Source organism: Ranitomeya variabilis, chromosome 1, assembly GCF_051348905.1.
Source record: "Ranitomeya variabilis isolate aRanVar5 chromosome 1, aRanVar5.hap1, whole genome shotgun sequence".
NCBI classification, from domain to species: Eukaryota; Metazoa; Chordata; class Amphibia; order Anura; family Dendrobatidae; genus Ranitomeya; species Ranitomeya variabilis.
The window spans coordinates 73986212-74003954 of NC_135232.1; the positions used below are offsets into that span (position 1 = coordinate 73986212).

Consider the following 17743-nt stretch of genomic DNA (forward strand, 5'->3'; position numbering starts at 1 on the left):
TTTGTCTGAATTCTCCAGATCTCAATTCCTCTGGTGGCGTATCTCCTATTTCCTCAGTTCTCAATCCCTCTGATGACTTGTCTTAATTCGCCAGACCTCAGTCCTTCTGGTGGTGTCTCGAAATTCTCCAAACCTCATGTCCTCTGGTGTCATGTCTCCAAATTCCTCAATCCTTAATCCCTTTGATAAATTGTCTTAATTCCTCACTCCTCAATACTTCTGGGGACATGTCTCCAAATTCTCCAGACCTCAAGCCCACTGGTTACTTGTCTCCAAATTCTTCACATCTCATTCTGATTGGCCATCTGTGGGATGTGCTTGGAAAAACAACTCGGATCCAAATAGGACGCACCTCACAAATTTTCGGGCTTAACTTCTTCCTGACATATTCTGTGTACACAGTGGATGTTGGGTGTGCTCTTATGGAGCCTACACCATCTCTGTCACTTTCAGAGCTAGCTCTGAACTTGGCAGCTTAATACCTTAGATGCTACAGTCGATAGGAAGTGGTCAGACAGTGGTTATGTTTGTTCTTCTATCCATAGGAGACTATTAAATTTACAATATACTGTGATACAGTAAGAGAATAGTCTCTACAAGGAAGATGGTGGCTTGTGTCTGGGTGGATCAGGGTTTGGACATACATTTTAATATAACTCAAGTTTTAAATTAGGAGGTACGTAATTGTAATACTGTCAAGACAAAACATGGGCCACATACATTTTTTATACATTATCCCTGTGATGCTAAGCAAAATTATAAAAAATGAACACGACTTTCTAAGTTTACATTTTGAGTGAACTGTAATGGCGCTACCAACAAAGACATACAGGTCGGGATTAGTGATAATGCTCGTTACTCGAGTTTTCCGAGCATGCTCGGGTGTTCTCCAAGTATTTTGGGCGTGCTCGCAAAATATGTTTGTGTCCCCGCAGCTGCATGATTTGCGGCTGTTAGACAACCTGAACACATGCAGGGATTGCCTGTTTGTTAGGGAATCCCCACATGTATTCAGGCTGTCTAGCAGCTGCAAATCATGAGCACGCCCAAAATACTCGGAGGACACCCGAGCATGCTCGGAAAACTTGAGAAACGAGCACACACGCTCATCATTAGTCGGGATAATATGGTCGTACAAAAACTCGAGCCAATCACTTCTGCCAGTAGTGGTCTTCGCTGGTCCTGTGTGCAGCACAGAAGAGGAGTACACGGGCTGCTGTTGACTCGCACTAGTCTGGTCCGTAAAGTCAACCAGAACTGTGCATGCTGCAATATTTATCCACATAGGGCGCAGGTTATTCGTCCATAAGAAAACTGGCTACGTTCACTAGGCCAATATGATCTCCATGTGTGGTCCATGGGTCACATTGAAAGCACACGCACACATGAACAAGTCCTAAGGCTGGGGTTATGCTGCAACATGTGTAGTGTGACGGCAATTCCCAGACATGACACCTGTGCAACTATTCTGGGATTTGCTGTCATGAAACTAATTCAGAGCTGTGATTTTTCCTGCAAAAAAAAATACATTTGCAGTTGCATGTGACTTGCATTGAAGTCTATGGTAAATATAATGCAACTTGAGACCAACGACAACAAACCCAACACATCTGGAACATTTGCATCTCGGTATCACAGGTTACAATGAGACACTGTAGGAAATGATCCAAAGCCATGTCACAATGCAACACAGCGCTTTCAGTGTCAAGCAACACACGTTGCCATGTGGCCCCAGCCTAAAGGGAAAGCTTGCAGCAAATTTTAGTCTAAAGTTGTTTTCACTTGAAAAAAATATATAAAACTAAAAAGATTCCAATGTAAAATTCACTCTTACCCCCTTGATAGTAAATATGTAGACTTGTCCTTGTTCTTTCTTGTACTCATTCATATACATCGGAGCGCCCACTAATAGAATATCTGTCACCGAATCCTTGTCGACATCCACAGAGCACAGGACACTGCCGAAATACGAGCCGATCTGGAGGTGAAAGATATAGAAGAAGCAGCATTACCAATGGGAAAAAGGCGCTAATCCTGATATTGATGCTTTAGCTAGTTATCAAGGTTTAGGCAAACGAGTAAATGCGTATTTATAGGCTTCCTCCATCCATTAACACACGTGACACATAAAAAGCTGCAAACAGGCTAATAAACCCCACCCAGAAAACTTGATTTAAACTATGTGTTCTTTATTGGAGCATTCCAGAACCGGAAAGTGAGAGAGGTAGTTCTAATACCTGAAGTGCTGGTAGAATGATGATGAAGAAGAACCTCCGGCCAGTTTGTGCACTGCGATCCGATCTCAGTCCAATTTATACGGCCCTAAGGATATGCTAAGGATACGCTCACACGGCCGTCGATTCTCTTATGAGAGAGAATCGGTCCAAATATGCTAATGTCACTCGGATCAAACTCTATCACAGTGTGAGCCGAGTGTCACCGTAGTGTGATCCGATTTTCTAGCATGAGAGAATGGGGTCACAGGTGCGGAGAAGACGGAGAACTTAATGTCTCCATCTTCTCCGTTCTCGGACTGCACTCGGATGTCATCGGTGTGCAGTCTGATAGACTTGTACTGGTGCATGTGATCCGATTATTGGAGCATTCTGCAGTTGTTTTCTCATGCCAAATCAGTATGCCAAAAACAGCACTGGTCAGCACAGCCCCATAGTATAACATTGGGCCGATAAACCATCACAGCATTCGGCCATCTTATACGCCAGTGCGAGTGAGCCATAAAGAGAAGTCTTGCTTTTCTCCCTAAAACCCCGGCACTTGGAATAAGGGCTCGCTCACACATTGGTCCCAGTGCAATGACTTTTGTCCTCACATTGCACTCATCTGATATATATGCTAATGCGAGGAGCCCTAAAGCGGACATTCTCAGACTATGTAAGGACACAGCGTAGCAGGAAGGATATGGTGACAGCTGCAGGGTCAGAGTAGTACAGGGAGCAGAGATAGCAGACTGTGCCTTGAGAGGAAACCTCTGTCACAGAGGAAAACACCAATATTAGATAGAATCCTAGAATGTTAGAGTTAGAAGGGCCCTCCAGGGTCATTGTGTCCAACCCCCTGCTCAATGCAGGATTCACTAAACCATCTCAGACAGATGTCTGTCCAACCTCTGTTTGAAGACTTCCATTGAAGGAGAACTCACCACCTCTCGTGGCAGCCTGTTCCACTCATTGATCACCCTCACTGTCAAAAAAGTTTTTTCTAATATCTAATCTGTATTTTCTCCCTTTCAGTTTCCTTCCATTGCTTCTCGTGTTTCCTTGTGCAAATGAGAATAACAATCCCTCTACACTGTGACATCCCTTCAGATATTTGTAGGCAGCTATTAAGTCTCCTCTTAGCCTTCTTTTTTGCGAGCGAAACATTCCCAGATCCTTTAATCTTTCCTTGTAGGACATAGTTTGCAGTCCGCTCACCATCCTGGTAGCTCTTCTCTGTTGAGATGTTGATGCATGGTAGGTCTGGGCCCTTTTGCAAATCTTGCTCTACGGCCTAGAAGCTTTAAAGCCATGTACGCCTCTGACATAAAGTAAACATCTTCTTTACATATGCTACTAGTTGTGTTTAGTAAATTAAATTGAGGCAGTGATTGAGCGCCGCTCTATTTACATACATGGACTCTTCAGGGCTCCACTTCTTAGGACTGGTGGGGGTCTCAGCAATCAGAAACTTATCCCCTATCCTATAGAGAATACCCCTTTAAGTTTCACCACTTTCTAGCTAAGAATCTATTTATGCTTTAACAGGAATAATAACAAAGCAAAGTTCAGTACTGCGAAATTATTATTTCATGTGGAGTTAAGGAATAACCATCATTTTAATTTTAATTCCTTAAATTAATAGTGCAAAAAAAAGGAACTTTGTGATTGATCTTATCTGTGTCTCTCTCAACTCATGGGTAAAATCTGTGACTCTGGATTCAGTGAGGACAGATTTTCCCATTACTAAAATAGGAGATGACAGTTGGTGCTTATAAAATTCTATGAAGGGGGAGGAGCTACAGACATTCTGCTGCAAGTTCTCCTGAAATGGCACTTACAGCTCTCCATAGAACTCTATGAGCAACAACGGTTATCACCTATCTCAGAAATAGGAAAGTCTGCGCTTACTGTACTTGTAAATTGAGAATTTGGAGACTTAATGATCAGCCCAGGAGGAGAAAGAGGAAGATTTCAAAGTTTATTATTTTCACAATTACTATTAATTTTTGAAAAAACTAAAGTGACAGATTGTTTATAACTTAATAAGGCAGACAAGTCAGGAGGGGTGTCCTGCAGTATTGTGAGTATGCCTTCATTGCTCCATACCTGTTCTCCTTTCTGGATCTGTAGGACCGTCACATTCCCCTGAGCATTTATGTTGTACACCACAACTTGTCCGGTGTAGTTGGTCCTTGGGGCTCCCCCAACGTAATTCACGGTTGTTGCCATGTTGATGACGGACACAGAATATCCTACAGATCAGGGAAAGAATAATTTTCACATATCGTATACAGTCGGAAGGATCCACACAGAAGGCAATGTCTGGTTGTAATCTGACAGTATGAACAATCCAAAAACAAATAGTATACGGACTAGTCAAGCTTGTTTTGTACATGTAATCCCCTTTAAAACTTAGCTTTTAATAATGCCAATAAAAACCTTGACCCAAAACAAACCTTGGTTAAATAACCACATATAATAAAATACCACCAATTAGGTGACCTATTGAGATGCTACAATAAACCTACTGCTCACACCTGCCTTGCTGTGGAGGTTGGCACCCTAAGAGACGATTTATTGGCGCCCCCACTCAACGCAGGCTGTCCCTGTCTCCCCTATGATATCCCTCTTAATGTAGGTGGGAAAACAAAATAGTAGAGAGCAGTGGTGAAAAAAGTACACACAATATGTATAAGTACCCAACAAATCTCAACAAGTATCCCCACTTCTGATCATAATGATACAGCACATCGCCCAAAAGTGAGCCAGATAACAAGATGATACTCAGTCACAAGATAACCGTATTTGTCCCCTATAGTCATGGACATGTACTGATAACACATTCAGGTCCAGTAGGGACCAACACAGAAAACCGGAATATTGTGATAAAAGATGACAAGAGATCACTTAGCGTGTGCTGATATCGCCCCGATGCGTTTCCCCGTTAGTACGGTTCATCAGGAGGAGATGGTATGGTGACCGATACTGCCAGATGCCATGAAGATGAATAGCAATTGGTGGTATTTTATTATATGTGGTTATTTAACCAAGGTTTGTTTTGGGTCAAGGTTTTTATTGGCATTATTAAAAGCTAAGTTTTAAAGGGGATTACATGTAATCTGACAGTAGCCTGAAAACAGATGTCTATCTACGCGGGCACAGCTCCTACACAGAGACACGACAGAACAGCATCAACCTTGGCATCCATTCATTACGAAGGAGAAAAAGGGTGTTCATCGAGCAGTCGCTATATCAAATAACAAAAAATCTAAAAATTCACATCTATTTAGGTTAACATTAAAAACTGGAAAAAAAACAAAACACACGCTTGGTCTACATGTTCTGAGCAAAACGGCATCATTAAGAGCGTTTTTCTCAAAACGCATAGACCAGAAGTCTGGACACCTACTGTTAACCCATATAAATAGATTTAGATTTTTTTTTTATTTGGTATATTTTTCTCTTGCATATTCAACCCAGGAACCAGCCTGGAGCTCTCTGTGCACCCTATCTGCCACTCCTCCATCACTGGTGAGGTGATGATGTTCCCTTTTTCCATCTTCCTCACATGTTTTGATCCATTCATTATAGCTTTGTGGTAGAGAGATCAAAATTAATAGGTAGTCCTAGATGCCCAATGATCATAATTTGCCTAAAATTGATTGGCCCATTTAACTGAATGATCATATGTAGAGATGGGCAGACCTGAATGGTAAAGTTTGGGGTACGTACCAAACACCTACTGTTCGGGCACTGACTCTGAACACAGACTTCATCAGTTTGGGTACGGCACCCCGAATACTGGGTGTTTCTCGAAGTATGCAGTGCGCCTAATCGGCGGTTTAATCATTACCACTGGTCTGAGAGCCGTGATTCCCACGCTGTCAAATGAAAGCATGAGCCCGCAGCTGTAATTGGAGGTAAAAAGTTCACCTCCAAATACTCGTTGGTTCATGGGACTACTACTCCCGTCAGCCTCTGCCTGCTGACACTAATAACAGTGAGAGCGGGGGCAGCTGATGGGAGTATTCATCAGCCAGCGCCTGCAATCTATATATATAATTTTTTTTAAAAAGCCGATGCGGGTTCCCCTGTATTTTTGATAACCTGCCAGTAAAAACTGACAGCTGCAAGCTGCCATATCCAGGGGTTCGCCAATCTCTAATCATGTGTGCATGGGCAGAAATTAAGAGGAATATATCAAGTATATGTATCATCTAACCACAAGCTTGGTGAGGGTCTACCTACTGGGACCTTGGCCAGTCACAAGAACAATGTGTCAAGACTCTGTTGTCAGACTAACCAGGGCTCTTTCCCTGTCCCTAACGCTAGGGGTGCCCTAGCTATCCCTGCTCCCTGCAATACTTCTGATGGTGAAGACAATGGGGCACATACCTTGCTGAACTCCTGAATCATCCCTATCTGTCCCCCTCCCCCACCCTGTGAAGTTGGGAGTAATAGTGTATGAATATACACAAATCAGACAAACAAGGAAGGATGTACAGAGATAAAGGGAAAATACCAATCACACAAATATGCACTCACAGACAACAGAGGGGAACACCAGGGAGAAAAGGAATGTAAACCAAATAAGAGAGCAAAAGGATTTGCAAACAGCCAAAAAGTCCAAGCAACAGTCACAGAACAATACTCCAAATGCCTCTACCAACAACCAACTCCTTCACGCCACACCAGGCAGTACAAGACTTAACTGGCAATCCAGATTGCCAGAGGCGACTATATATAGGAGAGGGGAGTTGCTAATACTGCACAGCTGAGATGATCCAGGCAGGAAGGTTTCAGAGACTCTAAGCTGAAAAGTTTAACCCCTGCACTGCTAACAGAAACCTACACTGTTTAATATGAAGGTGAAGTGCTTCTAATCAGAGCAGGAGTACGTGGAATCAGACACTGTGGTCTTCTGGCTCCTCTCTGACACAATGGTCCCACATTACTGTCTATGGTCATACATTGCTTCCATAAGAATGAGCAGTGTTACAGCCATGCAAGTGCACCAACAAATCATTCAAATCAGACCTCAGGACCCCCTATTCGCGAGTGATGGGGTCCAAGTGGTCATACGTCTACCAGTTATACAACTATGGCTATATGATAGTTGTGAGATACCTCTGTTAAAGTGTCTATAGAAACTACTGAACAAATGAGAAGGAGTAATCAAGTACCATGGCTTATTAATTAATGAGATATTCAAGGTCGAAGAACTCAAAATAGCAGGAAAGCAGGACTCGGCATCAGTGTGGGATCTGCCTATTATTAGTGGGGGTCAACTATGGATCATATGGCATAGTCAACTCTTCTGTCTAATGGTCTAATGATATTGCATCCAACCAGCCCCAGATGAGGTGGAACAAAATTTTGGTGCCCAAAAAATGTATCCTTAAAAGTGAAAAGATACACTGCACATTGTGTAATATTACCAGTGAACTGACACATTTTGGTGATCATATCCTCGACCATTGGGCTGATTTGGGCTGTAAGGCAGAACTCCTGTACAAATATTTTAGCTTGTAAAACTGCTGTCTTCAGTCACTTTTGGCGCAGTGCAGTTCAGATCAGTTAATCAGTATTAATAAGGAGGAATAAATTGGTCTCTGTCGCAGTGCTTTCCCTGGTTCAAGGAAGGTTTGCCACACTGTCTAGAATTAGTATGTGCGAATAGTTTAAAATGTCGCTCTAAGCAAAGGAAATAAATATAACGTAAAACAAAACAATTATACAACTTCGTTATTTAAGTTATTGTGATCTAAGACTGATCCAAAGATTTTCCATCATCATGGACCAGTCTTAGAGATCAGTCTCAGATTGCAATCACATAAAGAATGGAGCTGTGTACGATATATTTCGAATAGAATTTCATTTTTTACCATTTATACATAATAAATTTAGACATAACAAAGCAAGTGTGTCAACTCCTCCTAGAACCAAGAACAGTGCTCGGACAAAAGACTTCTACCTTCTTCTGAGTCTCGGGACCCAAGAGGGTTCAGAATGCGCCCCACCACAATTCGTCCTGAATGTCATCTACATACCGTAATTGCTCTTTATGTTCTCGCTCTCGGCACGTCTAGGAGTAAGTACGGTACCCTACTACTTATAGGTGGCTTTATGTCTCATTTATAGGAGCTCTGCATCTTATAGGAACACTGCAACTCAGCCACAAAGACCATACAAAGTGACAGAGTGGGGTCACCGGGTGCCCAGGTGTATAGAACATGACAGTCACCATCACTGATGATCTTCTTGGCATCATGGCCGATCAGCTGCATGGAGCCTTACATCACCAAGAACAATGCCAAGCATCGGATGGAGTGGTATAAAGTACCCGACCCTGGACTCTGGAGCAGTGCATGAATCACGCTTCTCAATCTGGCATCTCATGGATGAGTCTGGGTTTGGTTAAATGCCAGGAGAATGGTACCTGCCTGACTGCGTCGTGCCAACTTTGTTTCATGGGTCGCCTTCACCCCTTAGCTCCTTTGAAGGGAAATCTTAATGCTTCAGCAAACAAGACATTTTGGACAAATTTTATATTCCAACTCTGTGGGAACAGTTTGGGGAAGGCCCTTTTCCGTTCCCCATGAATGTGTCCAGTGCACATAGTTGGTCCATAAAGACATGGTGGGGTGAGCTTGGGGAATTAAAAATGTGACTGGCCGCACACAGCCCCGACCTCAACCCCATCAAACATCTTCGAGATCAACTAGAACGGATATTGTGAGCCCGGCCCTTTCCTCCAATATCAGTGTCTGACCTCACAAATTCTCTTCTTAATAAATGGGCAAAGAATCCCACATATATCTCCACGATCGATTAGAAGTGGAGGCCGTAATAGCTGTAAATGGTGGACCATCTCCATATTAATGCTTATGGATTGGGAGGTCATAAATGATCCTGTAGGTGTAGATTTTTATCCATATAGTGTAAAATAATTAATGCGTGTAATTGTGCCTTGTGGTACAACTCACCCAGGTAAGAACTTTCATTTTTCCCGTGTATGACTTTCTCAAATGCATTATAGGGAAAAATGGAAAACTGCTTTGCATTCTGATGAACTATCGTGCCGCTCCAGTCGTAGGCGCCAACCGCTCCCAATATCAATGATGCCTGCAAGTGAAACATCCAATTAAAACCTATGACACAGCACTCTGATATATGCATGCAATAAATAATATATACAATATTATGGTTATTTAATATTTAGCAACATTAATATACATCCTGAGTTCTTTAATATATATAGGGATGGGATACAGTTCAGTTTCAGATCCTAGGAGCTTCCTGACTGCAGACAGCAGGTCCAGGCCAGATGTATAGTGACTGTATATTTTCCATGATGCAATTCAGTATTGTAATATATTCATTTATTTCTCATCTGAATATGAACTTCCCAGGACCTTCGCCTCTCTCCTTCCTGCAGGGAAATCTTCCCAATTACTACACAAGCCCCCGGAGAGCTGCTTATAATAAAGCCATCAGCAAACCTTCCTTCTAAACAATGCTCCGGACTGGACCTTGTGTAAGACCACGAGATACACTAATATTTGTTTTTCTTTCCTTGAAATTTTACTGGTGCTTAAAGTCAGAATTTTTGTTGGAATTGGCTAAAGGAAAATACATTGAATGGTGGAAACACACAAAGCATTTTTTGTATTGTTTAGGAACTGAACATTTGGGAAACTCCCCGGCACATCGTTGGAAGTTGTCACTTCTATAGGAAGCAGAACACACAGACGATATTAGGACTTTCATCGTACCTTAGTTTTGGAATACTGTGCGCTGAAGCCAACTTGTGACATCTCCATCTGGAAGGTTTCTCCGCCTTGTGTTGTACCTACATAGAAGACAGTGTATATATATATATATATATATATATATATATATATATATATATATATATATATAGCTATATCAGATCCTCATAATTTCTTTGCACAGAAATAAATATTCTGTATTATAAAGACATAGCGAAGAAATTGTTCCAGAAAACCAAACCAACACATATTGTACATGTATAATTCCATAATCATAAAAAGTCCCTAGAGTTGCTAGATGACATATGCCATGCGGTTACTGGCACCATGAACTGGTTACTCACACGACTTGATTTGATGATTTTTGCTGCCTTTGGGGTTCGGCATGTAGGTGAGACCAGGAACTATTTCAATGAGTCCAGCAATCGTGGAACGAGGAAGGCTCCGTACGTAGAGCCAAGAGCACTCCGATTGGTGGCGTCCCTGGATACAGAGCAGGAAAAAGAGCTGGCCAGAGTGTTCCCGACTCTACGTACGCAGCTGTCATGACTCATTTTTGGAGTCATGACAGCTCTGGTTCTGTTTTAATTTAAATGTGGTTCTTACTTTTGGTCAGCAAGGGTTAATGCCAGTTTCCTTGCTGGCAGCTTGCTGCAGCTGCTGTGTTGCTGGTCAGCTGACATGGGTGGTGACCACTCCCACCATACTTTAAATAGTCACCTGACACATCAGCTGACTGTTGGTGATAGTTATTCCATGTAGACCAGCCTTGGAGTTTGCAGCTCTCTGGTGTCAGCACTGAATCTGCTACTTCTGTGGAATTTGGGGTCTTGTTTCCGTATCCTCTGTGGTGTGGAGCTTGGCAGCAGAGCCTGGAGCTAAGTTACTTGTTTTCTTACCTTGTCGGTCTCGTGCTTGTCTATCCCCTATGTTTACACCATCTGCAGTGGTGAGGCTAGCGTCCTTGCTGGCCAGTGTACTAGCCAGGGTATTGTGAGGTGACAGCACAAACTAGGCACGTGACGGTGGAGGGGGGAAGGACCCGCATAGGGCGCTAAGGGGGCTTAGGGATAAACACAGGTTGTTGTCTAGAAGATGCTCCATCCCTCGTTCCTTATTGTTAGGGCCTTTCTCTCCCTTTTTCCATCCCGTTGTGTGTGTATGTTGTGTCGTCCGCCGGACTTTCCCAGCCCGTACGTCACAGCAGCCTTCCTCGTTCCTTCAATCACAAAATTAAGTCCCTGAGAACCAACTTGCAGTGAAGCCTTGGAGCCTTCAAGATAATAAACCCAATGCAATGTTGAGAGAAAATTGAATCTTCTAGGGTGCCTGTGCTGTCTGGTTGGAGTCTTCCTCTCGGTATCTCTTGGACTGAGATGTTACCATGAAGAAGTCCCCACATCTCAGCTACTTGCTAGATGCCTGTGATTGTCATCACTGGAATGGCTGTGGCTGTTAACCTCACTCATTACATTTTATGGATTCGGTGGAGTTACCATCAATTAGATCCACAGATCCACACCCATTGGGTCTACACATTTTAATCTAATCATCTAAAGATGTACAATATGTCTATTTTATATGTCGGAATATCACTACGCACAACATTGTAAATCAATATATGTTTTAATATAACTTTACCTTCAATACTAAAGATTCTCTCTCCCAGGGTCCCGGCTTGATCTAGCAGCGCTACTTCATCTGACACATTGAAGAAAAATCTCTCCTTGGGGTCACTTGTAATGGCTTTGATTTCACTGATGAGGTTCTTACTGTCGATACTGTATCTATTGTAATAACCCAAAACCTAAAGGAAACAAAGTCAATTAAAGGGAGTTCCAACTACTCAAACTGAATGTTAAGGCTGTTGAAAGATTGTTTCTGCCTCATGTCCAGCCCCCTGAGTTCATCATAAAACGAGTCAGTGACATTAAAGCTCCGGCGGTCTCTGAGTTTATATGTCACTCACATGATTTCTGATGAGGTCACAGCACTGGGGACACGGCAGAGTCACTCACTCCTGTGATAAAACAAATAGTGAAATGTATTACCTCAGAAAGCCACAACGCTAACCCCCTGCTGTGTTGTGACTATGTAGGTAATATTCGTAAGTGACTTATGCTTTTCCCTCCTGGCCAGGAACTGTGGTATGTTCCGACCATAAAGTGGAACAGCTCTACATGGTCAGACACAGCCATTATACAATACACTCACTGGCCACTTTATTAGGTACACCTGTCCAACTTCTTGTTAACACTTAATTTCTAATCAGCCAATCACATGGCGGCAACTCAGTGCATTTAGGCATGTAGACATGGTCAAGACAATCTCCTGCAGTTCAAACCGAGCATCAGTATGGGGAAGAAAGGTGATTTGAGTGCCTTTGAACGTGGCATGGTTGTTGGTGCCAGAAGGGCTGGTCTGAGTATTTCAGAAACTGCTGATCTACTGGGATTTTCACGCACAACCATCTCTAGGGTTTACAGAGAATGGTCCGAAAAAGAAAAAAAATCCAGTGAGCGGCAGTTCTGTGGGCGGAAATGCCTTGTTGATGCCAGAGGTCAGAGGAGAATGGGCAGACTGGTTCGAGCTGATAGAAAGGCAACAGTGACTCAAATCGCCACCCGTTACAACCAAGGTAGGCCTAAGAGCATCTCTGAACGCACAGTGCATCGAACTTTGAGGCAGATGGGCTACAGCAGCAGAAGACCACACCGGGTACCACTCCTTTCAGCTAAGAACAGGAAACTGAGGCTACAATTTGTACAAGCTCATCGAAATTGGACAGTAGAAGATTGGAAAAACGTTGCTTGGTCTGATGAGTCTCGATTTCTGCTGCGACATTCGGATGGTAGGGTCAGAATTTGGCGTAAATAACATGAAAGCATGGATCCATCCTGCCTTGTATGGAGCATCTTTGGGATGTGCAGCCGACAAATCTGCGGCAACTGTGTGATGCCATCATGTCAATATGGACCAAAATCTCTGAGGAATGCTTCCAGCACCTTGTTGAATCTATGCCACGAAGAATTGAGGCAGTTCTGAAGGCAAAAGGGGGTCCAACCCGTTACTAGCATGGTGTACCTAATAAAGTGGCCGGTGAGTGTACATAACAAGGGCAACTTTATAAGATTATCTCAGCACAGGAACATTTTTCTTATCACATCCAATTGTAGAACGTATTATTATTTCAAGATCTATTTATCAAAATGTACTTTGTTTGTGGGACAAGCGCATCAACATACACTGCTATATGTGGTATGTTACGACCTCTTAAAAACAGAATAAAATTGGATTTTGTGATACTCTGTTGGGAGATGTCTATGATATTTATATATGACTCTAGATGGCCACTCTGTAGATGGAATGTGAATCGAAGTGTGTTCAGGGTTTTTTCAAGCTCGTTGTGATATTATATTGAATTTATTTCATGAGTTTATTTCATGATCTCACCTACTGTATTCTCACCCATCCCTTGTAGATTGTGAGCCTTCGTGGGCAGGGTCCTCTCTCCTCCTGTACCAGTTATGACTTGTATGGTTTAAGATTATTGTACTTGTTTTTATTATTTATACCCCTCCTCACATGTAAAGCGCCATGGAATAAATGGCGCTATAACAGATAATAATAATAATAATAATAATAATAATTTCATAGGAGTCCTTACCCAAGTTCGAGCAAATGTAAGGGTGGACACATCTGTAACCTGGATAGATTAATTTTATACAGATGCACTGTGAAAGTATCAGTTATGTTTCATGCACATAACTATATGTAGTACCCCAATACTGCAATCAAGGAATTTTGGGGCCTTAAGCAGTGCCTCTGTGCTCATCTGACTTTATACCTAGACACATATGGTTTTATTTTTTTGCTATTGCCGTTTTCACATTTTGTTCTGTGTCCCCGTCAGGGTATATATCCGAAATCCCCTGAATAGACTGCAATGGTGACGGCAGAGTGAACGTGCACTCTGCTGTGCACTTTTTTCGGGAGTATACGCCTACAGGAGGAGGACAATCAGATGTAGTCAGGTTTTTGTGTTAAAGCTCTCCTTGTCCTCTTCCTCCTCCCCCTCTTCCCATCAAAGTCTTTATCCTCTTAATATATTGCAGTCATCATATTATACAGCCCTGCTTACAATTGCTCATTTTGCCTTTCTACCCAGATAATTCTTCTGTTTTCTATTAGGTCTATGACATCACATGATTAAAAACTGACTAGCTGAATCCTTCTAACTCTATGTAGAAGCAGGAGGTCAATTTTCCCTGTATGAGTCATGAGTAACTGCAAGAGTGTCAGGCAAGGGGACGAAGGAGCAGCTGAGTCAGGAGTTGAAGAGGGGAATAAGGGAATGATAAATGCAGGGAAAAGAGATTTCCTGGTTCTACTTAGAGCAGAGAAAAGAGAAGAATATACTGGGTAGAAAGGCAAAACGAGCAATTGTAAGTACACAGTGCTGTATAATATGATGATTGCAATGTCTTATGAGGATAAAAACTTTGATGGGAGTGGGATTTTTTTTTTTCGTCAATTTTTTATATAACAGTTTATATAAAAGCAAAAATAGAAATCTTTCAATTTTCAAACTGGCAGCTGGAGCGATTTTAAACTTATGTTTCCTGTTCTTTACAGAATACTTTTCAGCAGTTTCATTACCTTCACATGCAGAATTACAATTATAGATGAGTGGATTGATTCATTAGACTCCAGTCCTGCGTCCAGGTCAGTGGTACCTGGCAGACAGATGGAAGTCCCTCAAAATCTCTTACCTTCTAGTGTTCCCGAAGCAGCATTTGATATGTCAGGGATGGCAGAACGTCATGTATGCAAGTTGACTCACAGATGACGCTGTGCCAGATCTAATCATAAGCCATGCTGGGGACGTTGGAAGATAGTTGATTTGCAGGACTCCCATCTAGACGGCAGGTACCGCTGACCTGGACGCAGGACCGGAGTCCCAAGAACTGATCTGCTCAACTTTAATTACAATGATAGGTAACACTTCTTTAAACAGCAGAAAACACATGATCCGCCAATCACAATATGTTATCTCACACGTAACCTCCTTCCCCGACCCTTCGCACATGCTCATTAGGCACAACAGATCAGTCTATTGCTGCTAATGTACATGTGAACAACCAGAAAGAACCGGATGCATGGTTTAATAAACGCCCCCGTGACCTGTGTGAAAATTGCAAGATCATGATATGAAAAATTAAAAAAAAAATAGCAATAATTAAAAAAACAAACATTTAACATAAAGACCTGATTTAAACAGTAGACCATATTTCTCATGATACATTCCCTTTAAAATTATTGTCGGTGATAGAACATGACCATAAAATTAGGAATTACTCACTGCAATGCCAAATCTGGTAATCTTATCTTGCTCACAGCGTGAGATGACTTCTTTTAGTAATGCATTGTCATGAGATTCACCATCAGTAATGACCACCATCACCTTGTTGGCATTTGGCCGACCTCCATAGTCAGCCGAGAAAGCATACTGTCTGTCATGGATGAAGAAAGATGGTTTATTAACTGGTCAACCCACCCTGGCTTATTGTAAAACCTCCGTGTTCTTGTCCTACCTGGTATAATTAATTGCCTTGAAAGTGTTGGTCTGATCTCCCCCCATCTGGTTGATGGCTGATATCGCTCTTCTCATGGTTTCTTTATTTTTGTAGGTGTTCATTTTAAACATAATGTCGGGGTAGTTCCCGTATTGTATGAGACTCACCTTCGGATAAAAATGTCCACAGTTATCAAAAGGGCAGAAATATTAAGAAAGAAGAAAGCAGGCTAAAGACTTACGTTAAAGAGGTGGCCCAAAATTGTTCACTTGAGCGTCGGAGGAGGCACCAAGATGTTACAACCCGACCCTCCTGCCTAGACGTATCAGCAAGTGTCATGTACTGTACGTGTTCTCTTCTAATGAACAGGACAAGAACATGATGCTCGCCAATCATGCACGCATTTAGACAAGTCTTAGGCCGGCGTCACACATGCGTGTTTTACGTACGTAAGAGCGCAGAAACTACGTACGTAAAACTCGCATTACATACGGCACAATTATTCTCAATGGGGCTGCTCCTATTAGCCGTATATTACGGTTCAGTATTATACGGCGTTCTACGGCCGTACAAAATCGCAGCATGCTGCGTTTGTCAGCGTATTGCGCAAAAAAATCGCCAATGAAAGTCTATGGGGGCGAGAAAAATATGGATTCCACACGGACCTGCAGTGTGACTTGCGAGAAATACGCAGCGGTGTTAGTGACAAGTCGGTAATTCAATTGCCGGCTTTTCATTTCTCCTGCACAAACCCGACAGGATATGAGACATGGTTTACATACAGTAAACCATCTCATATCCCCTTTTTTTTTGCATATTCCACACTACTAATGTTAGTAGTGTGTATGTGCAAAATTTGGGCGCTGTAGCTGCTAAAATAAAGGGTTAAATGGCGGAAAAAATTGGCGTGGGCTCCCGCGCAATTTTCTCCACCAGAATGGTAAAGCCAGTGACTGAGGGCAGACATTAATAGCCAGGAGAGGGTCCATGGTTATTGGCCCCCCCGTGGCTAAAAACATCTGCCCCCAGCCGCCCCAGAAAAGGCACATCTGGAAGATGCGCCTATTCTGGCACTTGGCCACTCTCTTCCCACTCCCTGTAGCGGTGGGATATGGGGTAATGAAGGGTTAATGCCACCTTGCTATTGTAAGGTGACATTAAGCCAGATTAATAATGGAGAGGCGTCAATTATGACACCTATCCATTATTAATCCAATTGTTTGAAAGGGTTAAAAAACACACACACACATGATTTAAAAGTATTTTAATGAAATAAACACAGCGGTTGTTTTAATAATTTATTGCTCTCTCAATCCATTTCCAGGCCCTCGCTTGGCAAAATAATAAACACACAAGATACATACCCTCAGCTGAATCGTCACGTCCCACGAAGTAATCCATCTGAAGGGGTTAACTAATATTACAGGCAGGAGCCCTGCTAATGCAGCGGTGTGCTCCTGCTTGTAATTCCCCGGCGAATGAATGAAATGTAGGTCATTGACCTACATTTCCTTCAGTCGCGGTGATGCGCCCCCTGGTGGATGTCCTCATATGACCTGGAGCGTGGGAAAAAGTTCCCAGGCTGCAGTTCATGAGAACATCCACCAGAGGGCGCATCACCGCGACTGAATGTAAGTACAGATCCAGCTTTCCTTTCAGCACCCGGGGATTACAGGCACGAGCGAGTGGTTTATCGCAGCTCGTGCCTGTAATATTAGTTAACCCCTTCATATGGATTACCTCGTTGGACGTGATCTGACATCAGAAGGAATGTATCTTGTGTGTTTATTATTTTGCCAAGCGAGGGCCTGGAAATGGATTGAGAGAACAATAAATTATTAAAACAACCGCTGTGTTTATTTCATTAAAATCCTTTTAAATCATGTGTGTGTGGTTTTTTTAACCCTTTCAAACAATTGGATTAATAATGGATAGGTGTCATAATTGACGCCTCTCCATTATTAATCTGGCTTAATGTCACCTTACAATAGCAAGGTGGCATTAACCCTTCATTACCCCATATCCCACCGCTACAGGGAGTGGGAAGAGAGTGGCCAAGTGCCAGAATAGGCGCATCTTCCAGATGTGCCTTTTCTGGGGTGGCTGGGGGCAGATGTTTTTAGCCACGGGGGGGGGCCAATAAATATGGACCCTCTCCTGGCTATTAATATCTGCC

The 17743-nt window shown here is 42.6% G+C and overlaps 1 protein-coding gene across 1 annotated transcript in view; it reads right to left on the bottom strand.

The window, feature by feature from the left end:
* ITGA2 (integrin subunit alpha 2) overlaps positions 1–17743 on the bottom strand; it is a 165850-nt gene that overhangs the window by 38407 nt on the left and 109700 nt on the right. Inside the window, exons 7-13 of the mRNA XM_077285240.1 lie at positions 15586–15734; positions 15354–15504; positions 11633–11798; positions 9995–10071; positions 9206–9344; positions 4326–4471; positions 1835–1978 (exon numbers count right to left, since the gene is read on the bottom strand). Coding sequence (XP_077141355.1) covers positions 1835–1978; positions 4326–4471; positions 9206–9344; positions 9995–10071; positions 11633–11798; positions 15354–15504; positions 15586–15734 — 972 coding nt within the window. The remainder of the gene's footprint in view (positions 1–1834; positions 1979–4325; positions 4472–9205; positions 9345–9994; positions 10072–11632; positions 11799–15353; positions 15505–15585; positions 15735–17743) is intronic.